The following is a 25,944-nucleotide window of genomic DNA, read 5'->3' as shown; positions in this document are numbered from 1 at the left end:
AGAAAACCTGGATCTATGCAGGAAATAGCCCGACTTGATTATGTAAAGTGTTGTCACTTTGGATGGGCTAGCACCAGCAGGAGAGTGAATTTGTGTGGGGGGGTGGAGGGTGAGAAAACCTGGATTTGTGCTGGAAATGGCCCACCTGTTGATCACTTTAGATAAGCTATTACCAGCAGAACAGTGGGGTGGGAGGAGGTATTGTTTCATATTCTCTGTGTGTATATAAAGTCTGCTGCAGTTTCCACGGTAAACATCTGATGAAGTGAGCTGTAGCTCACGAAAGCTCATGCTCAAATAAATTGGTTAGTCTCTAAGGTGCCACAAGTACTCCTTTTCTTTTTGCGAATACAGACTAACACGGCTGTTCCTCTGAAATATATCAAAGGGGTACTGGAGATTATTTCACAGGATACCATCGAACCAAGTCACCTTTCTGAAAATTGTGAATCGACTATACTTACAACCACCACCTGTGGTTTCTGCAACAAATATATTAGTGATCGTTTTTCGGTTTGTATGGTGCGCTTGGAAACCAGTTCTGTCGTCAGTTTTGCTGTTTGTGCTGTATAGTCATTTAGGACCTGACCACAAAAGAGCTATTTACAGGAACAAAGCCACATACATGTGTAAACGCGTGCTGTTTTTCCGTTGTTGAAATAGCCTTGCAAACAGGGGAGCAGAACACACACTCGCACAAATCAGTATTGACTAAAAAGATGCACCATCTTTCATTAGCCAGTTTAAAAAAAGAAATCAGATTTATGGCGTCACTTTCTTCTTTGTTCAGAACAGTCTTGAAGGATTATTACTGTGTAAGTCAGATGTGATTATCCTCGTCATAAGATATTTGAAGAGGCTGCACCACCCTGTATGAAAATCGGGATAACGATTTAAATTTTCCAGTCTATTATCTAAGTTACCATTATGAGGATATTATATAAAATCTGCAGATATTGGCTAAGCATCTTTCCTCCCTCCTTAGAGGCAACATTTAGTTCATTAGAATCTCTCCAACCTGGTGCTTTCAACAAACTATAAATGTCATCACTATCAATCTCAACAACCTCTGTATGACAATTAACATTAACGCAGTGACCTTCTCCACCGGTAGATTTCATTAGTAAATTACAACTGAAAAAAAAATAGAGCAACATTGGTTAGCCAAATGATTACCTACATCATCATTCATGATTTTAGTCAATGCCATATGAAGTAAAGGAAAACCAAGTTATCTGGGGCACAGTACAAGAGATCATTAGGAGCAGCACTAGTGCCCCTTCCTGCTCCTCCAGTGAAGTAAGCTTTAATTTAAAGCAAGTGTTCTTTACAGAGATGACATGCACAAGTTTGCAGATTCTGGTTTTTGTTGCTCCTGCAAAAGTGTGATTGCACCTGTTGTTTAAGACACCTAATTTGTGCAAGTTTTTATTTGCAAATACAAATCAGGAAATTACAGGGCAAACCAAGCCCTGCCATGGCACAATTGCAGTTCCTGCATTGGAGACTTATAGAGAATGTTTCCTTCAGTAGCCCCTGGAAGGCATAAACTACTGCAAAAGGGAGCAGTGAGGAAGCAGGACTGAGTTGTCCATTTCCCTCTCTCCACCATCATGTGGAGTTGGCTGGACACAGGGGCTCATGCTGTACCTTGTAAGGACTGGTGTAGTATGTGCACTCCCTCTGTGAGGCTCAGGAGCTTGAGGAATTATGCCTCCTTGGGAGTATTGCAGTTCCACAGTAATTTTCAGGGCTGTGACTGAAAACAAGAACTGAGCCCTGAGTGTACAGTTATCTGTATGCAGAAATCTGGGTTCACCAGGTCCCAATCAGGCTCCAAATCTCAAACTTTGACCTTCACCATTACCGGTTTAACACTAGTTCCCATCTTAGCCCCTTAAGACAATCAATCAGACAGTGATTTGTGCTGAAGGCTAGAGAATCTGACAGTGATTCTAGTGTTCGGAGAGTTACAGGAAGGCAAGAGGATGAGCACAGTGGCACTTGCTGAAATACTGAGTGTGTTGGCATGCTGGCATCAGTATCCTTGTTCTTTCCCTCTGTGTGCAACAAATGTGGAAAACCCTCCAACCATCTGCCAGCTCCTGCCTATCTGACAGATATCAGGCAACATCAAACACCTGTATGCCAAATCTGCACAGTTTGTATGAATGTCACTGCTGATTTGTCTCAAGAAAACACTGCATGCCAAGTGCTTTCCTTGCCCATTTCAAAGAGAACAGAATGTAGTTAGGAAGCTTCCTTTTTCTTCATGCTGCACGCAACTCCCTACTCTTCCCCATTTGGAGAAGGAAGGAGGGTTGATGTGGGTTCTCATGCTGTGGCAGTGTGTGATGAATACTAATGCATCAAGACTTAATCCAACTATAGGAAAACATTTGGCCAAACGTAGTTACTGCTGAAAATACTTTAAACCCCCTTGCAGACATCAGGTTGGTTGGTTTAATTCATAAACATGGATATTTGGAATCAGATATTTTGCACGAACTCACTAAAGTCTACTTGCTATATTATCCTAGTGAAAGGAAGAGAGATACATCCTCTAATCAACTTATTTCCTTTGTTTTAACTATGGCAAGTGACATCTAGAAATCTGCAGATGAAATGTGATCTAAACCTTGAGAAGAAAGCAGTATGGAAGGAAGGATCTTACAGTGGGATGCCTAACCCACTCCATTGTTGGGCAAGAAGCCTGATTTCCCTTGGCAGGTGACAAATACACAACATAGTCAGAACACCAAGAACAGGTTCATCTTTCACCAGGAAAGTTAAAATGATAGCAGAACTGGTCTTCTCCACCCCTTTCTTCAAAATTCCTCCATGCAAATATGAAGGAACAAAACAAGATATCCTGCAACATTCAGCGAGCAATAAATGCTGCAGCAGGTAAAGAGAAGAGTTATTCAGCCTCCTTGAATGGAGGACAAAAACATACCTGTCCCACACTTTCTAACACTTACCATTCATGCTATTGATTTGTTGGAACTTTTTATTAAGGCAAAGTTACAACAAAACATTATAACATACTTCATCGTACACTGTTTATTCAGGATCAGGTTAATAGTCAAAGAACCTGGCTAAAGATTCTGACTTGTTGGCTGGGTAGTTGGTGAGAAAGCTTTTCAATTACATGGACAGTCCATATTTTCTGATAGCACAATTCCATACGAGGAAAGGTCAGATTTTTCCAATAATGTGCAATATAAAGTCTAGCTGCTAACTATAAACAAATAAATTAGTTGTATGTTCATTCAGATCTGTGCACATCAGGAAGTTTTACGATGGAGTCCCCATGAATTTAAGGTCTGATTTCATTCTGTAAGTCAAAAGCCCTTGTTGATAAATTCAGCTGTGCATAAAATTTCAGGCAGAGCAAAACTAGCCATATGGGTATCAGTGGGTGAATACTTGCACTGTTTTGAAGAAAAAATGAGTCTGGGGAGGAAATTGAAACAAAACAAAACAAAGACATTTTGAAAGAATCACAGAATTATATATTGCAAAAATATTTCTGAAGTTTGTACAAAGCTTTCTGTTTTGTGGCTGACTGCAAAAGTTACCTAAGAGGAAAAGTACGTATTTACTATGCGCTTAAGAGAAGGAAATATTGATAAAGGGCTTGTGTTAGGGTCAATGTGACCATCAGAGAACTAGTCTGAAAGATTATCATTGGCTTGTCGTCTTCTTATCTTCTTGGGTTTCCCACTTCTGTAGTGAGTGGGAATGCATTGTAGATGTCTAAACAGCTGCCTATGCCTTTTAAAAGCATGCCACCTGAACAGAAGAATGAATGAAAGAAAACAAACATACCACAATCCATATCCTGAATTCAAAGAGCGCTCCATACAATACAGCTACATCAAAAGAGGGGTGGGAGTACTGGCTGTTATTGGGTCAGTAACTCATTGGTGCATAGAAATAAAAATAGAGCTAGATACTGCTTGCACTGTAATGCAGCCTTCTTCAGCTTCCAATCACAAAACATTTAAACCAAAACCCCGGTGCTGTTTATAAAGCATAATATACCCCTACCTGCACATTTTGTTCTTGTTGTGAGTGGAGGCCCAGGTGGCCCTGTGCCCCCTTCACCAGGGCGGGTGAGGAGCACTCTGATCTCATACTCCACATCGGGGTCCAGGTGCCACAGTTTGTAATTTGGGGAGTCTACGATGTGTGTTTCTGCCCAGTTCCCAGTGGTTGTCCGGTACTCCACCTCCTTCAGTATTATAGGCCCATCTCCAATGATAGAATTGGCGTTGGGTTTGATCCACAGATAGGTGGCGCCGACAGCCAGCAGTTCAGGGGGCGCAATGGGCGTCGGAGGTTCTGCAAGCAACAAAAAGTTAGAAGATGCTTGTGAAATGTGTTAATAGTGCTTAACTTGATTGGTAACAACAGCATGTTCAGCAGAAAGGCTGGTCCAAACTCTGCTCTGTTACACAGGTGCACTTCTCCTGGATATGTACCGGACAGTACCTTACATGAGACTGAATTCCATGGAATTGAGGATAATTTGGCTTAATATATTTATTTCTAACTGGGTGCTATAACAGACTCCAGGAGGTAGAAAGTCTGATTCTTTATGGAAAATGAGGAGCCACATAATATGAAAGAAAAATAAGTTTTATCTATTTAGAAATACCGTCACGAAATAAGCTCCTGACCTTAGCCCATCCCACGTACTCATCACAAAATAGATAACTTTATCCTCACCCATCTCCTGAGTAATTTACCATAAAGTGATTATTAAAATAAAATACAGTAACTTGAAAAGGTGAACGTTGTTCCCACAGTTACTTCCTACTCTAAGAGGAGGAAATGCAGTGTAGCAAAGGGCACTGTATAGCTGTGAGCAAAGACCATGTTTTTATCGGTGACCACTATATTTAGGGAATTCAAAATGCCATTTTAATAAAAGGCTGTAGTTTTAAAATAGGATACATTTTTAGACCAAATTAGTTGACAGTGTCTCTAAAAATACAATTGAAAATGTATTTAAATGCCTGAAGGGTCTTTGCTTGTTTAATAGTAACACAAACAGAATGCTGATGAAGTTCAATGTAACTACATTACAGCTATGGTGGGGCTAAAAGAGAAACTAAGACAGTGAATTAACAGACTCCATGGTGTTCAAGAGCAAAATATGTTTAACTTCATGAGTGATGGCACTACAGCCAAGTCTGCGTGAGACTTGAAGACTGCCTCGAAGAAGTCTGAGAAGCATTATCAGGAGGCAGGAACCAGACGGGTGCAGATACCTCTGTGATAAAAAGGAGAGCAAGTCAGCAAGACGGCTCTCCAGCACCCTCTGATGAAATCCTCAAAAAGTCTACAGGGGCCTGGCATCCTGCCTCATTTTTTGGTATTATCCCTGTACACATAACACTGGCATATTGGAAGCCACATGAATACCATATGCCTTGTGGTTTTGAAAACCTGAACTGAAATGTGCAAGATTCTGAGCGATTTCTTTAATCACATCTGGTCTGTTTTCCACCCCTCTAATTTGGTTTGCCCTCAGCCCAGAGGACACAGAAATTCTCTTTGCTTGTGAAACGAAGGAGACAGACACAGCAGACACCCTTTTTCTTAAGGAAAGAAGTCCTACAGAAGTTAATGACACAGAGCCTTTTAAGTTTTAGAAATAGATTTCTGCAAGAGTTACTCTAAAAACCCTTTTGAATTGAATAGAATGATAAGCTTTCCTCCTGTGATTAGTTAAAGGAATGAATGCCTTGGCTGCAAACCACAGAGGAGCTCAAGAGATATGCATTTATATGTGCAGAACATTCCTGAAAGTGTGGAAATGCCCCACTGAACCTTAGGAAGCGCCTTAGTCCCCCATTCCATAACTTACACGGTTCATTGTAGGGGCATGGAGGTTACCCAAAGTCACAGGAGATCCCGCAGTTCGCCACTTGCAAATTTTGATGGAGAAAAAAACCCAACTCCATTGACAAGCCTTCCTAGCCAAGGAGGTTTTACTCTGAGCTTAAATTCTGTAGAGCATCAGGGCCTTAGATTAAAAGCCCTCTAGCAAGACACCAGGGCCTGGATGCACAAGAGGAGTTAGGTGCTTACGTCTCTGTTTTAGGCACCTAAGGGTATGTCTACATCATGAAGGAGGAAGGGCCCAGATTCTGGGCTCCAGCCCGAGCCCAAACATCAACACTGTAATTTTCTACAGCCCCGCAAGCCTGAAGGAGCTGACACAGGCCAGCCATGGGTGTTTTACTGCAGTGTAGACATACCCTAAATCCCAGTTTGGGGACCACTGTACTGCACAAAACTCCTGGTGAATTCTGCTGGCACCTAGACTCACTCAACGCCTAGCTTTTCAGGGTATAAGTTCCCTCGGCGCCTATGTTTCTGCCTCTGGACATGCATGCTGCTGCCTCCCTCTAGGCACCCAGACACTTATCTCCCACTTAAGCCACAAAGTGATTCACAAACCAGTAGAAGACAGGCATTTGACCACCTAAGTCATGTGCAGGGCCCAATCCTGTAGGTGCCCTCTGGGCACGGCTACCGGGTAGGGCCCTTCAGGTGAGTTCACACAAAACAGCTGAGGGAAGGGAGAAGGAGGACATCCCTCGAAACGTTTAGCACATATGGGCACCCTGACCACTGGGCTGAAAGTTATGAGGGAGGTCCCTCTCCTTCCTCCTGGCTTCTTGTTAAAATGGTGTAGATCAGTGGTTTTCAACCTTTTTTCATTTGGGGACCACTAAAAATTTCAAATGAAGGGGCAGACCCTTTGAAAATCTTAGACATAGTCTGTGGACCCCCCAGGTGTCCGTGGACCACAGATAGAAAACAACTGTTCTATGGTAACAACAACCTTTCACAGACCCCTTAGACGTAGTCTGTGGTCCCAGATTGAAAACCACTGGTGTAGGCACCTGACAGCAGGAGAACAGTCACAGCTGAGAATCGCTAACAGCATTGCAGAGATAGGCTTAGCATTCTCCCTTCTGGTCAGCAGCTCCCGTTAGCTAACCTAGGCAGGCTCCCTGCCTAGCGTGTGTTAGGATATAGATATTCAGGCCTGTCTGTAAAGGCCTATACTCTAATTTAGGTGTATTCTTATCATTTAGCTAATTATAGAGGTATAAAAGAAAGAATCAAAATCACTGTCTGCCGGTGTAAGGGCCTTCTCTTACTGTGACAGTCTGAGGCCCTGTTCTAAGGCTAAAGCCTTTGGCTAAGCAGCAGAGGCAGCCATAAGCTGGGAAGCGAATGGTCACATCTTCACATTCCAAACTAGACACATTGAAATAAGGTGCTATTGGGCTGTTAGGAATACAATCCTGTTCTGATAATGCCTAACGCCTCCAGAGAAAGGGAAGTGCCTAGAAGATGTAAAAGGAAACTTAGTTTGATAGCATCCTGTCTGACAAGAACTCACTTATCAATAGCTGGGATGTGAAATCCTCATTTTTTTGTTGTTCTATCACTGTAGTCCCCATTTCCCTATTGTTTGTCTGTATAATCTCTGTCTGGTTCTGTGATTGTTTCTGTCTGCTATATAATTAATTTTGCTGGGTGTAAACTAATTAAGGTGGTGGGATATAATTGGTTACATAATCATGTTACAATATGTTAGGATTGGTTAGTTACATTTCAGTAAAATGATTGGTTAAGGTATAGCTAAGCAGAACTCAAGTTTTACTATGTAGTCTGCAGTCAATCAGGAAGTGAGGGGGGGAATGGGAACAGGGAATAGGGGTGGGGAATTGGAATCATGTTTTGCTAAGAAGGAGAATGGGAACAGGGACACAGGTAAGTCTCTGTGGTGTCAGAGCTCGGAAGGGGGACACTAAAGAAGGAAACTGGAATCATGGTTGCTGGAAGTTCACCCCAATAAACATTGAATTGTTTGCACCTTTGGACTTCGGGTATTGTTGCTTTCTGTTCATGCGAGAAGGACCAGGGAAGTAAGCGGGTGAAGGAATAAGCCCCCTAGAAGCATACTGGCTTTTGTGATTTGCAGACTAAGGCACCTGTCTCTCCCCATTCATTGTAGAGGAACCTAGGCACCTAACTTTGGCTTTGTGAAGCACAGTGATTTTCTAGGTATTTAACTCCTTTTGTGCATCCAGGCCCTTGTCTGTAAAGCAAATAGAACTAGCATGGTGATACATAAATAAGTAATAAAGAGCTGAACAAATAATCTAATGAATAAGTAATTCAGTAAATTCCAGCCCTATTTGTAGTTTATTAGTGTAAGATAATTTTCTCTGATTAATCTATTATTCAAAGTTACTCAAAATTTATGGTGAATGTTATTTACTCGGTGGCTTTCTATTCAAAATCTGAGCTGAGTTGCTTCATTGGGATCAACCACAGAAATTATGCTATTTGTTCCCTGGAAGAATGAGCAACTCTTATCATCACAAATATAATTGGAGTAATAGATATCTCCCATAAGCAAACAAAACAGTGCGAGAAATACAGTTTGTTTAAAATTCAAACAAATGTTTGCAAACTTAGTTTTTGCCCCTTTCTCCAAACTCCAGGCAGAAACTTTTTAGTGTCAAAAAGCTAGTGGTTTACATTAGGGATGTCCCCAACAAATCTATTTTCAAAAAATTCAAGCATGGGTAACTAGAACTTCATTAAAAATATGAGCATTACAAACTGCTTAAAATTGATTTTTCCCCTCTGCACATAATTAAAAGAAGATCTTACAGATTTATTTTTTCATGCCAAAAAAAAAAAAAAAGAAAGAAAGAAAAAAGAAAGAAGACGGCATCTTACAAGTTAAGTTACATCCCAAGTTAGGAGACAAATGAAATATTAAGTCCCAAACTCCTGGATATCACATAGTATAATAACAACATTATGTAAATTACTTTGGTATTTGGTTGAGGATTAGAAAAAAGATTTACTGGTCAAACAGTTAAATTAGTAGAGCTCCATCTTTTCTACACATTCAAAGCAAGTTTAGATACTCTAAGGATTAGCAAACCAGTTCAAAATAAGAAATCCACAGCGCTCTCTTCCATTGCTTTTCACCTCAACCCTGGCTCAACACAAACCTTTCTGAAGGGCTGTCCAATGTTTTCTTGTTTCTGTGTATTTCTGCCCTTTCAGGTTCTGACTAGGAGCAAAAGTGCCGAAACATCACATGATGAAAACTGCCTAAGACTGTCAAACCCAATTCTAAAGATTCAAGGAACTTGAATGAACATTAGTTGAACTAATTATTTTGGCCTCAATCCTGCACCACTGAAGGCAACATGAGTTTTTCCATCAACTTAAATAGGACTAGGAACAAGACCTTAACCCCATTCTGGCCCCTAAATATTGAAAATATTTCACCTTAAAGAATTAAGCCACTGTTTATCACAGCAAGTACCTGCAGCAGGAGCAGTATATTTGTTGTGACCTATGCAAATAAACGGCACTTGTAATCATTACAAATTGCCTGCCTGATGCTGTTATGAGCTGGCGATTCTAATTGATGTTTATGTGATCTTATTGTTGATTTTAAATGCTTATTAAATGGAGTGGTGACAGAGTGAGGATATATCAGTGTCAAATTGTTAACTCCATTTTGTTTTTATGAACGCTATTTTATTCCAGGGACCCTGCCGTATAATAAAACCTTGGTTTGGGTGTGTGACCTTCATGTTGCATTACAAACCTCCTTAGTGGATTAGAACATCCATTTTATAGTAGGAGCTTGACACCCAGTGGAAAGATTATGTCTGAGAAGCTGTGACAGAGCAATCAAGGGTCATCAATGTTGAATGACTCTCCTGCTAGAACAATGAGTTTTCTTCTGGTAGGCCATCGACTTTGAAGGACTACACAGAAGCCAATAGGGGATGAGGTGTTTCTCTGAGTTAGGAGGAGGAGGGGTGACCACCGAGCAGTGTAAGGAGAAAGAGAAGGCAGGAAGGGCTGTCTAGGACACTGAACAAACCCAGGACTCATAGAAGGCATGAGATCAGACTCGACTGGAGGAGTGCTATTCATGAACTTGTTTTTCAAAGATAAGAAAATCTAGTGTGCTTTGATAAGAACCCAGATTTTTAAAGGTATTTAGGTGTTGCTGTGCTCAGCGTCTCAATGCTAACTGATTTGGGAGCCTAAATCTCATGTTCAAAAGGAATTTATTGACTTCGGAATCTAAAGTCCATTGGCAGCCAATGGGATTTAGACACTTAAGTGCCTAAATCTCTGTAGAAAATTAGATTTAAGCTCCCAAATAAGTTGGGTGTTGAGATGCTGAGTGCCGCAACGCCTACATACAGTAACTCCTCACTTAAAGTCATCACGGTTAACATTGTTTCGTTGTTACGGTGCTGATCAATTAGAGAACATGCTCATTTAAAGTTGCGCAATGCTCCCTTAAACATCTTTTGGCAGCTGCCTGCTTTGTCCACTGCTTGCAGGAAGAGCAGCCCGTTGGAGCGAGTTGGTTGGGGCTTGGAGCCAGGGTGGACGGGCAGCCCCCCATCAGCTCCCTGCTCCCCTAAGTTCCCTGTGCAGCAGCCGCCCAGCAGGCTTTCAATTGCTGGACAGTTCAGCTGTCCCTCCCCCCACTGCCGTGTTCTGCTCCTGCCCTCTGCCTTAGAGATGCTCCCCGAAGCCTCCTGCTTGCTGTTCGAGGGGGGGGAGAAGGGGGGTGGAGAGAAGAGGGGGGCTGTCATAAATATAAAGGGAAGGGTAACTACCTTTCTATATACAGTGCTACAAAATCCCTCCTGGCCAGAGGCAACATCCTGTTACCTGTAAAGGGTTAAGAAGCTCAGCTAACCTGGCTGGCACCTGACCCAAAGGACCAATAAAAGGGGAAGATACTTTCAAATCTTGGGGGGGGCCCGAATCTGTACCCTAGAGTTCAGAGTGGGGAAGGAACCCTGACAGGGGCTAATGTCATGGTGTCCCCCTCCCCCCTGCTCCTGAACCCCGCTTACCCCATTTCCATAGAGCAGGGGGACACACGACAGGGCTCAGGATGGAGGGAGCTTCCTGGCAGCAGCTTCTGTCTCAACTTGCTGATCCACTTAAAAAGGCAGTGTATTTAGAGTGGGGTCAGCGTACTTAAAGGGGCAATGCACATCTCTCTCTCTCACACACACACACACACGGCATGTGTCTCTGTCTCTGACTGACATGCTGTCTCCCCTCCCTCCATTCATGCTGCCTTGTGGTGTGCGAGGCTACATTAACAACAATGGGTTAATCCTTGAGGGCTCAGCTGATTGCTACTTCATCATTTACCAGTAAGGCATTCTCTGGAAAATATCCCACCCTCTGACTTCACCAGCTCAACCAAGCTTCACAATCATCATTGCTGTGCACCAGTATTAAATTGTTTGTTTAAAACTTATACTGTGTGTGTGTGCATATATATATATTCTTTCGTCTGGTGAAAAACATTTCCCTGGAACCTAACCCCCCCCATTTCCATTAATTCTTATGGGGAAATTGGATTTGCTTAACATTGTTTCACTTAGAGTCACATTTTTCAGGAACATAACTACAATGTTAAGCGAGGAGTTACTGTACCTTCAAAATCTGGGCCATAGCATCTATGTCTACAAAATTACTTTGCTAAGCCTGTGTTCCTTATTTGCCTGCCATGTTGTCCTTCAATGGGTTAATCAGAAGCTCAGCATGTTCACAGAAAGGTGGAACTGAGCGAACATGCAGAAGCAACCAGGGGTTCAGAAAGGCTTGGGGCTCTAGAGTGTAAGTCAGCCAGACTGCAAGATCCTTCTGCTCAAGAAGAGTGTCAGACATGAGGTCTGCACCTGGGAATGTGCATGAGACCCCCCCAGAGCTAGGAACAGTGTCCAGTTACACCCAGGCCCAGATTACTTAGAAGCAAGTGGGATCCAAAGGTTGGGTCCATTCACAACAGATGGGCACCTGTTTGGAGATGGGGACTGGGTCAAGTTGCGACAGATGTTACCCCCCAGCAATGTGACAGCTAATTTGACCAGGTCATCAAAAAAAAATCCATCCAACTCCTTTAACTCACACAGCATTGTATGAATTTCATGCTATTATGTTAACTGCCTGTATACTGCTCTGGAGAATGCAATTTAGGCCCCACCTATACCAGTGACATCGTTTCCATAGCGACTAATAGACTTTAAAAAGAGAAATGGAAGGACACTAAACAAAGGGCATAGAAAATAAAAGGAACATTTAACCTTTGTGTAGGGAGACTATCACAAAGCATCTAAGGGTTGTACAATTCAAAAGTGCAGGCTTGAAGATAACGCTGCACTTCCAGAGAGCTTTTCAGACAAAGATGTCAAAGTATTTTATACAAACAGATATCAGTATGCCCATTTTACACCGATGGGGAAACTGAGGCACAGAACATTTAACTAACTCATCCAAAATCAGAGGATTCTTATGGCCAAGCTGTGAATACCATCCAGATCTCTTAATTCTCAGTCTGGTACTTTAACCCTTTGTCCATCCATCTATTTTAATGGGCATCAGGCCCAGACCCATTAGATCTAAATCTATTCTAGAATTAAACCTAATTTGTATCAGAATCTCAACTCTCCCACAGTGAGGGATTCAGACCCAGCTCTCTATACAGGATTTTTTAAAACCAAATACTTTCAAATAGAAACCAAACAAAACCACATAGCCTGAAAAAGCATTCATGTATGGGGCAATACAGCACGGGGGAAGCGCAGTGACAAACCCCTGAGGGCCATCAAACCTGCCAGTAAGGGAATCAGCCACAATCTAACCAATCGATTGAGAAAGGCAGGCAAAGAAGGAAGAAACGTGAAGGAGGGACCCAAAAATGTATTAAGAAAATGGAAATCCCACCTAAGTGAAGCCAAGAGAAGAATGGAATTGAGAGCTTCTGAAGAGAAGTAGCCAAAGAGACAAACAAAACAAGATATTACATATATCAAAAGCAGGAAGCTTGTGAGAAATCAGCAGATCTGCTGACTCCAGAGTAAAGAAGTTCTGAAGAGGATAAGTGCATTGCAGAGGCTAAATTTTTTCTTTGCATCAGTCTTCATTACAACATTGCTGGGGAGATATCTGGAAGAGAACAGGTTCAGGGTAGGAAAGGATGATGCACTTTCAGAAATTGAGGTGTCAAAAAAAAAAAAGAGAGAGAGAGAGAGAGAGAGAGATAGTTTGGGATTATTCTGTTTAACTAGTCAGTTTAAGTCCCTACGACCAGATGGTATTCACACCAGAGTTCCAAAGGAATTTTAAAATCAAATAGCCAAGCTCCTGATAAACACACAATTTCACTTTAAAACTGTGTGGGAAGGCTTGAAAATAGCAAATGCGATTGTCTTTTAAAGAAGTTCTGGGTAATCCTGTGAATAGATCAGTAAACCCTAAGCATTTATAAAATTGCGAAAATGGATTAGACTAAACTACTTCCCAAACTGAGATAATCTATATGGTACATTTTCCCTAATACTAGTCCCATGAGCAATAGGTTTCATACTAGAAATACATAGCTATAACAATATCATCCTAGCAGGTACCAATTCTCTACAGGGACCTTATGTTTTTGCAGCTTTAATCCAACATACCTGCCCGTATCTGGAGCTCCTGTCAGTGCTGCGAACGCTAAAATGTGATTACAATGGACTATGATTGCTCAAAAAATTACAGAGTCATGGGATTGCGATGAATTTCCCTGTAGGCAGCTGGTAATACAGTGAAGGATCAACCAAGGTGAAAAATACTTGCATGTTAGCGTCTACAGTCATATAATGGGCTATGGACACAGCCTGGTGGTAGACATCAAATCTATTTCAACCCTAATTTAACTGGAAAGTTAGCTGTGAATTTTTATTCTTAGATTATTGACTATACAAACAGAGTCCGTTGCTTGAGATCAGTAGCTGTTTGAGAGACTAGGACATCAAAACTCTTTTCACTGGAAGAACTAACTTGGTACTGAAATGCCTCAGATGATATCACTTGCATTAATTTGACCCTACATTAACTTTTTGAGCATGCCTACTTTAAAATTTCACCGGATTAAAAGACTATCAGTTTCAGAAATATCTCAAATCTTTAAAATAGGTAATTTAATAGAAATGGTTGAATCTTCCAAGCCAGTGAATTTTTAAGAGCAGCCACTATATTAGCAGCTTTCATCTGAAGTTGAAAATGGCTGGGGAAACCTAGGACAGAAGGGGAGCCAAGTGAGAAAAGGCCCTTCAGTTTTAATGAACATTTGTACATAATGTTCGCACATTAGAGACCATTTCTTTCCAATGGATGATGAAGGATGGCATTATGGTTGAAGTACTGACTGTAACTCAGATCTGGTTTGAAGCCCCAGCTCTACTATAGTCTTCTTATATGACCTTGGATAACTCACTCTGTGTCCCTGGTTCCTCATCTGTGGAATGGGGATAATACTTCCCTCTCTCTGTCTTGCCAATTTACATTAAACTCTTTGCTGCAGATACTCTATCTATGAACAATGCCCGTCACAATGACGTCTTGAAGTACTACTGTGACACCGAAAGTAATGTCAGTTGTTTCCCTTCATATTTGTACAATGATAAGATGCAGCAATCAGTTACTACAGGAAAGCATTGTATGTTAGATCTGGTTAACAGTTCTTACCTCAGTTTTTGTTATGCTCACCATAAAGTGTTCAATGATCCACCATTCTCTCTCCCATGCATTTTTTGCATTAGACAAAATCATTTTTTGCAGTCGCTATCGCATGTCTACACCGACAGAGACTAACATGTCCAATTAGATGCAACAGTGATTGCTCTGATGTTTATATTTATTTCAAAGTATGAAACATGAAAGAACACCTAATTCAAGAGACTGGGCACATATGACAAAATTAAAAATGCAAACATTTTTTCTTCTCAAAAGAATCAAGGCAGAAAACTGGAACTTTCCCCATTATAGATTCCTGAAAATCCACACCACTACATTTTCCCCAAAGGTGTGTTTCAAATAGATGGGGTTTGCAGCATGACAAAGTATAAGTAAACAAACAAAAAATGGACTATTGCAAACTCTAATGGGATGACCTGCACCATTAAGGGTCAGTGGTCTGGAGCAGTCAGTCCCATACAATTAGCCCAGCTGGGTATGGGATAGAGGATCCGATTCTTCTACAAAAAGCAACAGGAAGCTCCAGGAAAGGGTGGATGCTTAGGGGGAGGGACAGACAAGTCCACTAGGAGTGAATAGGCTCCAGCAGTGAACTCTGAGTCTTCAAGGAACAGGGCTCCATGCAAGGAAGGCCTGAGAGACCCCAAGTGAGAAAGAAACTGGGAATATGGACTTGATAGGGCTTTTTGAGACTTTAGTTTGGAACTGACTTTAATATTAACAAATCCAGCCCCAAAGGAGGGGCATGCTGCACCAAAACAGAGTTGTTTTGATAGTTTGATTTAAGGGGCCCTGAGCTGAAGAAGAGGGAATCTGTGGCAGGGTACCTGCAGAATGACCCCAGGCCACAAGTGGATGATCAGGAGGTGGCTGGCCCATTTACACAGAGCAACAGGAGATGCTGGGCACTGAATTTCAAAACTAAGGCGCCCTCATGGAGAACTCTGCCAGCTTCATTCTCTTACATACTAAAGGAGTATGTTGATCTCACCTGCTTCAAATACCTTTGGTAGCCCCATGGTGTCAGATCTAAAGAAACCTTTGTCAACCATCTGCAACCTGGAGCCCCAAACCTGGCACTCTAGCTATCTCCCCTCTCACTTCATCTGTTGCTCATCATCAGTAAACCAAGGTGACATGTGAGGACAAAGCGGTGGAAGGAGACAACTGGGAGGTCACCATATCAATTGTGAAAAAGATTGTGAAGTCCGACAATCCATCCACAGAGTGGATGGGTCAGAGTGGTCTGTCAGAACACAAGTTTGTCCTTGAGATGTCTCTGGAGGCACTCTGGTTTCCTTTGGGAAGGTGAATCATCAGAACAGGCCCTTCGCTCCAACTTCCCCCTCACTGATAGATCTCAAAGTGCTATACAAAGTTGAGTAGATCCATTATCATTCTATAGATCGAGAAACTAAGGCGTAAATAGGTTAAATGACTTTCCCAAGGTCACGAAGGCAGAGCTGAGAAGATAATCCAGATCTCTTGACTTTCAGTACAGGGCCCTGAGAGTATTGCACCATGCTACCATCCAAGAGCGCCTTTGTCCCAGTTCAGTAATCAATATTCTGGCACTCAACCTGTCAAACTCTCGTGAGCACTAACTGGTTAAGACGGCTGCATGGGAATGGAGGGAAGTGACGTTAATGGTCAGTGCACTACTCAGCTCTTGAAAATTAGTCTTGGCAGCAATAGCTTCCTGCTCTCAATACTTCTGACACTCTCACAATATGGTGAAAAATGATACCTGTCAAACCGTTTTTATAGAGGGTTTTTGTTTGTTTTTTAAGCTTTCATGAAATGCCCCAAGGGTGGCAAAAGGCAGGGGGAGAACAGCTGGTCTGTGGTTTGTGTGACTGTCTTTTATAAAAAAAAAAAAAAAAGATTAAAGCAACAAGATCAGAAAATATGAAAAATGAAATTCTACTATCAGTGGGGAGAGAAAATGTCCCCTCCAAAAGAAAAGAGAAGCTTGTTCAGTCTTCTGGGGACAACTAATATGCACGGCAATTTCTCAGCTTGCCCCATCCTTCGAAATGGATGGACTGGTGCAGATAAAAGAATCCACTTGAACCTTCAAAAATAACATGAACTCCAACACCTGAGACCAGAAGTTCACATAACTTCCCCCACATCCTGCCACCACCAGCATTTTTCAGGAGTTTTTTTGCTTCTGCATTTTCATCTATGACCAGAAGCCCCGGAATATTAAAAAAATCTGTTCTCGGTGTGTTTCTTGCCTGATCATCAGGAGGAAATATCCTGCCAGAGAGTCCAGGAGAAAAAGCTACTCATGAGATTTCTAGCCCAAGATCTCTGGATAAGCATTCTGAATGACAGGTGCTTATTTGAATTAAGCTTCTGAATCTTTTCAATGTTCATTACTAGTTCATAACGGGTCCATCTCAGATAATGCACAAAGAGATGATCTCTTGCTGCCTTGAAATTTTTTAGTTGAAGATGTCCACCCATAAAGAGCCACCGATGCCGAATGGAAAACTTTGGAAAATACTCCAGATTATACAAATCTGCCACCAAAGAGCGGGATCACGCCCTCATTCTGTGCTGTGCAACCATGCAAGCAAGAGAAGCTTCTCAACATCTCTTTGCAGCAGCAAGACAAGAAAGCAACCTAGCACTTGAGAACACCAGATTGCTCCCAGCTAAGTTACTAGCTCACATCCCTGAACTAGCTTCGAGGCTCTACATTTATAAAAGCATCAGCTCTGCATGCCCCATGCATGGCCAGTCAGCAAATTCTACACCTACAACAGGCACACAGCCAACACTGCTCTGCCTCATGCACACAGTATACAGCATAGTTTCCACCAATAAAGTCAGAAGGAATCTTCCCTGTTTTCTTTACAATCAATGGTATTTACATGAAAAACAAGATCTGTGTTTCCAAAGACGTCACCCACTGGTGTGCATTCCCCAGCTAATGGGAATCGCAAGTCTCTGCTTGTGACATCTAGTTTAAGACCGTAGAACTGATCAGTGTTTGCCAAATGGATAAGGATGGAGTTGGGAGGTAAGGAAACTTAATTTCAGGCTTCTCAGAGGGTATTATAAATAATAAAGAACAAAGCATGTTTGCATTGCCTCCTGCCCAATAGCTGCAGGGTGTATTACAAACTAAGAACTGCAATGAACACATGTATTTTAATTTGGATTTTAGAAGCCAACTGCTTTTCAAAGAAGAATGAGAACATGTAAAAGCTCCTGTGTTCTGATTTTTCCGCCCATTTAAACAGTTTGTCACCATTTCACTTACTATTTTATTCATTCTGTTTATGACTATAACCTGCTGTTAATGTTTCACACTGCTGTCTGAACTGTATTCACATAAGTTATTGCTCCCAGTTTTACACCTCAGCAAAGAGCAGCCTGAATTCTGAATCATAGTATTTATACTGTACTGACATTGCTTACAAGACTATTCTGCAGTGTGCATTATAAATATGAGGAGGTTTGTTAGTGGATGATTGCCTGAGCCTACAATTCTTTTAGTCTCCCAAAAAATGGTATAAGAATTTTACAACATCCAGTAAAGGGCTGGGTCACTAAGGTAGCAATAGAGTGCTATAGGATCTTTTGCCTCAAAATCAGGAGTTCAAATCTGGCCGAAGAGTATATTTGTAAATCTGACAGCATTTGCCTGAAATGTCCTACCCAGAAGGAGAGCGTTGATTATTCTGGGAAAAATTTAAGAGGGTTCTGCCAACTCACTACTGCAAGTGTCTCCTCAACCCATCTGGCCATGCGAGTAATGGGGAATGCCTCTGGGAGAAAATCTAGGGTGTCTGCTGAACAATCCCAAGGAAGGAACCTGGGGAACAGCTGTGCTGAGGACGAAATTTTGAACTAAGCTTTTTTATTGTTGATTTCTTGGTTAAAGCCAACCCCCAGGAAGGGACAATGAGGAAGGGCTGGACTTTACCTAGCGAATGGACTGCATTTGGAGAATGGATAGGGAAGATGCCCTGTTCATAGGTAGGGCTGCAAAGCCAGTAACATAGGATGGTTTTAGTGACCTACGTGAAATGCGCTGGTCTTACTGGAGAAGTATCACCACTGCACAAGCCACCAGAATTGCCCCGCTGAGCCTCAATAGCAGTCTCAGCAGAGGGGCCAAAGATTCAAAGGGCAAGGAGACTAAAATGCCTTTTCTGCCCTTAGACATGGTTGCCACAGATCAGAGCTGTGACATATGAGCAGTGTGAGAAAACTTGTGCTAAAGGCCCCCACGCTGTGCCTGCTCTATGAATGAACAATGTGACCCTCCAACATTCTGAGTCTGACATTCTTCACCCGCACTAAACTGACTAGAACAGTGCTCTGAAGCGCAGGTGACTTGCTGATATACAAGATTCAAAATCTGCCATCCTGTCTTGTTTGCTTTTTCTTCTCAATCTTTCCTTCATAGCTTACACCTGCCTCTACTAGAAGCTTGCCAGATGTCTAATTTTACCAACCCTCCCGTAACATTTTAAAAGCAAAACAAAAAGAAATTGCATAATATCGCTAGTTCTGATGCTTTATAGGGATAGGATTTTCTTCCCAATGGTTTTGAAAATAGAAGTTTTAATTGATTCAGCTGTGCAATAATGGTTTAAAGTACAGGCAATGGAAACTTGTACTGGTGGAATGGAGAAGACAGCGGGAAAGGTGATAAGACAAAAGAGCAGATTGTAGGCTAAGTTGAGAAAGGCCTTTAAAATTTAAGGAGTAGAAGACTGTATTTGATGCAGTGGGAAAAAGGGGGAGCAGGCTAAACGACTGACCAGGATGAAGGTCCTTGCATTAGGGTATGTGACAAATGAAGGAGCTGAAGGAGGTAAGATTGGAACTAACGAGGATCTAGATGAGAGTTTTAGCAGTACTTCCAGAAAAAAGGCTGGACTTAGAGATGTTATGGAGTAAAAAAAAATCAGTAACTGAACATGGGCTGGATGAGAGGGGTCTTGAGAGGATACAGTCAAAGATGACCCCAGGCATGGCAGGGAGTGTTGGGGTCTCTAATGATGGAAAAGTGGGGGAGAGAGAGGGAAGACAAGTGGTTTGAGTTTTGGTCATGTTCAGTTTTAGTTTGCTGCAAGACCTCCAAAGAGGATTTGTTAGATCGAGGTGCAGAATTGAATGGAGGGAGACAGCTGAGGAGAGGTAGATTTGTGAGTCATTGGGATAGAAAGGGTGGCTGAGGTGGCACTAGCAAATGAGATCACCTAGAGAAAAGGGACAGAGGGTGAAGAATGGTTCAACGAAAGCCCAGTGGAACTCCCACAGGAAGTGGGACAGAGAAAATGACCCAGCCAAATAGATGCATAAGGAACAATTAGGGAGGTAGGACAAGAGCCAGTAGAAGACAGTTGTGAAAAGCAAAGAAGGAGAAGATTTCAAGGAAGACTGATCATCTTTCTCATAGGAAGTCCAGAGGTCAGTAAGGATGGAGCAAGGCCCCTATATATAACATGTAACCTTTATTCAGCTATTCATGTCTAAAGCCTCAAATTTCAAAAATTCAGGGTCCACTGTGCATGTTGAATCTGGGCATCCCCTTTGCACTCCAGAATCCTGTACTTGTGTGTCACGTACATACACACATACCACTTGATCTCACTTGCAGTTACCTTCTGTGCTTATAAACAAGGGATTGAGAGCACAAAGGAATTGTGTTGACCCACCTTACCCCGAGAATATGACTATCCTTCAAGCTGGTGTAGTAATTCACATCTCGAGGAGAAGCACCTGCACGAGCTCTGATCGCGTGAGCACCCTAAAAATAGAAGGCAGCCGCAGTGGTGTGAGCAGTGGCAACACTGGTGGGAGGAGCTAGCCTCCCCAAGCATGTGCCTACCATCTCCGATGGGTACATATTAGGAGCAGCTAGCCCCTCCCTCCGCTTCTACCACAGCTGCTACGCTCTATTAAACATGCTATTGGATCAGAGCTAGTGCGGATTTGTCTCCTCAATCTGGGAATTACACCTCCAGCATGTAGAGTAGTTTGAAACTTTAGCCCTAACTGTAAATCTAGTGAATGTCAACGCTGCAGAGGTCAAACTCTCAGCATGGCCCGATGAGAAATCTGTGTACGTCCGCTATTGGAGTAAAATGAACAATACATTCATTCCACTCTGTATTTCCCCTCTGAGATGGAGTGCCTATTCCCAATCACCAGGGAGCATGGTTTCATTTAGGCACCAGTCAGGTCATGCTGAAAGTAGACAATACAGCAATGCTTTCAAAAGCTGCAACAAAGCAGAACACTTCTTGACCGAGTTCTGGAAGCACATGCAGTCCCCATGTTATATAGAAGAAACAACTACCAAGTGCAGAAAGTTCATCTATATTCATAACATTTTATCAAACAAAAATTGACAAAGCCACCCTGACACCAAAAAGAGTCAATACAAACCCATTAGCTCCTGCCAACTCTTGCTTTAATTGTCTTATAGGTTAAAATCTAAGGGCATCAAACAGCAAAAGAGGGAATTACCGTGGCATTCTATTTCATTAGCTTTTCATACTATTTGTGCTCAGAAGCTTTAGTATGAATCCCACCAGAGCGTCAGAGGATGCTTTCATTCTTTAATAAAGAATGAAATAGAATTGGATTAGTAGAATTGTATCTCATTTCCCAGTGTAAATTAAGTGAATTAGATGGAAGATTCTGTGCTCTAATTGTGAAGCTTATTACAAGAGCTCACACAGATTAGAACTGAATGCTCTTCTTTGAGTCTTGATTTGTACTTTAAAAGAAGAAAATTGCAGAGTCTCCCAATTGCTCACTGTTGGCGTGAAATGTTACCACACAGGAGCCTCTAATCCTGAAGAAATCTCATTCCTTGGACTCTGAGCCTGGACGCACTGCACAATGACCATTCTTTGCCTGTGAGGGAGGGCTGGCCTATGCAATGCATGTACAGTCCGTGAGTGCAAATGATAACCAGATGTACATATTGGGTAAAAGCAGACACATTAATATATATGCACAAAAATGCAGGCACAAACACCTTTGACTGCACAACACACTGCAAATGGGAGCAACATAACCTCATTTGCTGTGACACTGAGCCTGCGTCTACACAACAAATTACTTTGGTATAATTTATGTTACTCAGGGTGTGAATAATCCACCCCCAGAGTGACATAAGTTATACCAACCTAAGTGCTGGTGTGGACAGCACTATGTCGGCGGGAGAGCTTCTCACAGATGTAGAAGTTATTCAGCCAATGGGAGAGCTCTCTCCCGTCAGCTAAGAGCATTTTCACCAGAAGTGGTACAGCAGCGCAGCTGCATTGGTGCACCACTGTAAGTGCTGTTGTGTAGCCATAGCCTCAGTCTTGCAGTGCCTAACTTTTAGGTGCCTTCAAAAAGCACAGGAACAACACTGAGTCACAAAGTCCGGGTTAGACCCCAAGGATCCCTGTACAACACACAGGAAGAGATACATGCCCAAGAATGCAATTCACAAAAGCCAGCAAACTAGGGGAGGAGATGCCTAAGCTAGTCAATGGGAGATGCTGACAGGAGGTGGGTGTTCTGATCCCCACCACTCTCATGGAGATAGGTGCCTAAATCCAGGCAGCAGGGAGCAGTCTACCTCTGTTTAGAGATCCACAGACAGGAACCCCTCTTCTGGAGTCAGGCTGCTTAGGCAACTAATATGCTTTTTGTAAGAATGACTTAGGCAGGCACCTAACAACACACAAAACGTGGGGGAGAGTCGGGAAGGAGGAGAGAGGTGATGGTGTCCACCTTATACAACTTTTTAGCCAAGTGGTTAGAAAACTCAGCCGGGATGCATGGACCCAGATTCAATTTCCTCCTCTGCTGTAGGGAGAGAAAAGACTTGAACAAGACATAACCACTGGGTTATGGGATATTCTGATGTGGGTCTCCCTCAATCTCTCCTCTTGAAGCTGTTCCACTGTATATAAATATTAAAGAGTCATGGGACCAGGGAGATTGAACTTTGGGTCTCCCACCTCCCATGTGGATGCCCTAAGCACCAGGCTACAGAGCCATTCTGTCTCTGGCCCAATGACTAAGTATTTATCAACAATAGAATAGCTTCAACTGGAGAAATAGAGCTCCACAACAGAGTATCCCATAGTTCTGTAGTCTGAGCACACATCTGCAAGGTAGGATTTGAACAGAGGTCCCTTCGCCCACTCCAACAGAAGGGGGAGTTGAACGTGGATTTCCACGTCCCAGGTGAGTGCTCTAACCACTGGGTAAAAAGTTCTAAGATTGGCACCACCGCCATCTCCTCATGGTTTTTGAATGCAACCCAATCCGATAGGTGGCCTTTGAGCTTGCCTATTGGATTGGGCCCTGCACAAAATAAACGGGCGACCACCTATCTTCCCCAGTTCATTAGTCTGGGGCCCTAAGGGAGAAAGAGGTGTCTGGATACCTAGAGTGAGGCAGCAATGCACATGACTACAGGCAGAAATATAGAGTCTGGGGGTACTTCTACCCTGAAAGTTTAAGCCCAGAATGAGTTTGGGCACCTACAGACTTAAGTAGGAGCTTTGTGGATGTCAGTGAAGGCTAAAACTTGGACCTGAGCTGCCTAAGTACCTTTGTGAATAGAGCCCACGCTGCCTAACTTAATGTAATTGAACCTGGCCTTTTCAAAGGAGCATAGTGGCAGGAAAGAAGTTTTCATCCGTAAAATAATGGGGTAATGAATGTGCCATCTACTGTCTCACTGACCAAACTACTTGTGAGCCCCATGCCTTATGGGATCTTAAAATTTCACAACACTGGGCTACATTCAGCGAAGCTGGCTAAACCAACCAGGCCCATTGCACTTGGCAAAAGATTTGCACTTCTGCAGGGCAACCTAAATCCTTATGCTTTTTTTCCTTCCTTTTCTTCCCTGAACTGGACGGTCATTTTTCATTATTTTGTGTTTCAATTTTTCATTATTTTGTGTTTCATCCTTAGTGATGACACTGATGCTTTCTGATATGTCAAACAAGGCATATTGTCAGTTTAAACTCCTTATTAGACTTGAGATAATTGCTACAAAAGCCCAACTGGGAGAAAACATAGAAAGCCCAGTTTTTTCTTCATCTAAGAACATACACATAATGGCAGTGTCCCATATGCCACAGTGAGCAAATGCTGTCTTTTCACTGGAAAATATTGCAACAGTGTACACAAACCAGAAGTTTCCCCTTTACTCTAAGCCCTGGTCTACACTAGGACTTTAGGTCGAATTTAGCAGCGTTAAATCGATTTAAACCTGCACCCGTCCACACAATGAAGCCCTTTATTTCGACTTAAAGGGCTCTTAAAATCGATTTCCTTACTCCACCCCTGACAAGTGGATTAGCGCTTAAATCGACGTTGCCGGCTCGAATTTGGGGTACTGTGGACACAATTCGATGGTATTGGCCTCCGGGAGCTATCCCAGAGTGCTCCATTATGACCGCTCTGGACAGCACTCTCAACTCAGATGCACTGGCCAGGTAGACAGGAAAAGAACCGCAAACTTTTGAATCTCATTTCCTGTTTGGCCAGCGTGGCAAGCTGCAGGTGACCATGCAGAGCTCATCAGCACAGGTGACCATGATGGAGTCCCAGAATCGCAAAAGAGCTCCAGCATGGACTGAACGGGAGGTACGGGATCTGATCGCTGTTTGGGGAGAGGAATCCGTGCTATCAGAACTCCGTTCCAGTTTTCGAAATGCCAAAACCTTTCTGAAAATCTCCCAGGGCATGAAGGACAGAGGCCATAACAGGGACCCGAAGCAGTGCCGCGTGAAACTGAAGGAGCTGAGGCAAGCCTACCAGAAAACCAGAGAGGCGAACAGCCGCTCTGGGTCAGAGCCCCAAACATGCCGCTTCTATGATGAGCTGCATGCCATTTTAGGGGGTTCAGCCACCACTACCCCAGCCGTGTTGTTTGACTCCTTCAATGGAGATGGAGGCAATACGGAAGTAGGTTTTGGGGACGAAGAAGATGATGATGAGGAGGTTGTAGATAGCTCACAGCAAGCAAGCGGAGAAACCGGTTTTCCTGACAGCCAGGAACTGTTTCTCACCCTAGACCTGGAGCCAGTACCCCCCGAACCCACCCAAGGCTGCCTCCTGGACTCAGCAGGCGGAGAAGGGACCTCTGGTGAGTGTATCTTTTAAAATGCTATACATGGTTTAAAAGCAAGCATGTGAAAGGATTACTTTGCCCTGGCATTTGCGGTTCTGCCTTTGCAAAAGGTTTCTGGGGAGGGCAGCCTTATTTCGTCCTTCATGGTAGGACACTTTACCACTCCAGGCCAGTAACACGTACTCGGGAATCACTGTAGAACAAAGCATTGCAGTGTATGTTTGCTGGCATTCAACCAAAATCCGTTCACGCGGTGGGAGGAGGCAAAATGCAACCTTGTAACGAAAGCACATGTGCTATGTATGTAATGTTAACAGCAAGGTTTACCCTGAAAGAGTGTAGCGACTGTTTTATAAAATGTGTCTTTTTAAATACCTCTGTCCCTTTTTTTTTCTCCACCAGCTGCATGTGTTTCAATGATCACAGGATCTTCTCCTTCCCAGAGGCTAGTGAAGCTTAGAAAGAAAAAAAAACGCACTCGCGATGAAATGTTCTCCGAGCTCATGCTGTCCTCCCACACTGACAGAGCACAGACGAATGCGTGGAGGCAAATAATGTCAGAGTGCAGGAAAGCACGAAATGACCGGGAGGAGAGGTGGAGGGCTGAAGAGAGTAAGTGGCGGGCTGAAGACAGGGCTGAAGCTCAAAGGTGGCGGCAGCGTGATGAGAGGAGGCAGGATTCAATGCTGAGGCTGCTGCAGGACCAAACCAGTATGCTCCAGTGTATGGTTGAGCTGCAGCAAAGGCAGCTGGAGCACAGACTGCCACTGCAGCCCCTCTGTAACCAACCGCCCTCCTCCCCAAGTTCCATAGCCTCCACACCCAGACGCCCAAGAACGTGGTGGGGGGGCCTCCGGCCAACCAGCCACTCCACCACAGAGGATTGCCCAAAAAAAAGAAGGCTGTCATTCAATAAATTTTAAAGTTGTAAACTTTTAAAGTGCTGTGCTTAAAGTGCTGTGTGGCATTTTCCTTCCCTCCTCCACCACCCCTCCTGGGATACCTTGGTAGTCATCCCCCTATTTGTGTGATGAATGAATAACGAATGCATGACTGTGAAGCAGCAATGACTTTATTGGCTCTGCAAGCAATGATTAAAGGGAGGAGGGGAGGGTGGTTAGCTTACAGGGAAGTAGAGTGAACCAAGGGGCGGGGGGGTTCATCAAGGAGAAACAAACAGAACTTTCACACCGTAG

The 25,944-nt window shown here is 43.0% G+C and overlaps 1 protein-coding gene across 9 annotated transcripts in view; it reads right to left on the bottom strand.

Moving 5' to 3' along the window:
* The window catches only part of PTPRT (protein tyrosine phosphatase receptor type T), a 740,387-nt gene that overhangs the window by 363,249 nt on the left and 351,194 nt on the right, over positions 1 to 25,944 (bottom strand). For all 9 annotated transcript variants that reach the window (XM_048819787.2, XM_075118814.1, XM_075118815.1 and 6 more), the window contains exon 7: positions 4,054 to 4,347. In XM_048819787.2, coding sequence (XP_048675744.1) covers positions 4,054 to 4,347 — 294 coding nt within the window. The remainder of the gene's footprint in view (positions 1 to 4,053; positions 4,348 to 25,944) is intronic.

The sequence above is a fragment of the Caretta caretta genome, chromosome 13 (assembly GCF_965140235.1).
Source record: "Caretta caretta isolate rCarCar2 chromosome 13, rCarCar1.hap1, whole genome shotgun sequence".
Classification (NCBI taxonomy): Eukaryota; Metazoa; Chordata; order Testudines; family Cheloniidae; genus Caretta; species Caretta caretta.
Note: the sequence above shows the minus strand (reverse complement) of the source record. Positions and strands in the feature narration are given on the sequence as shown.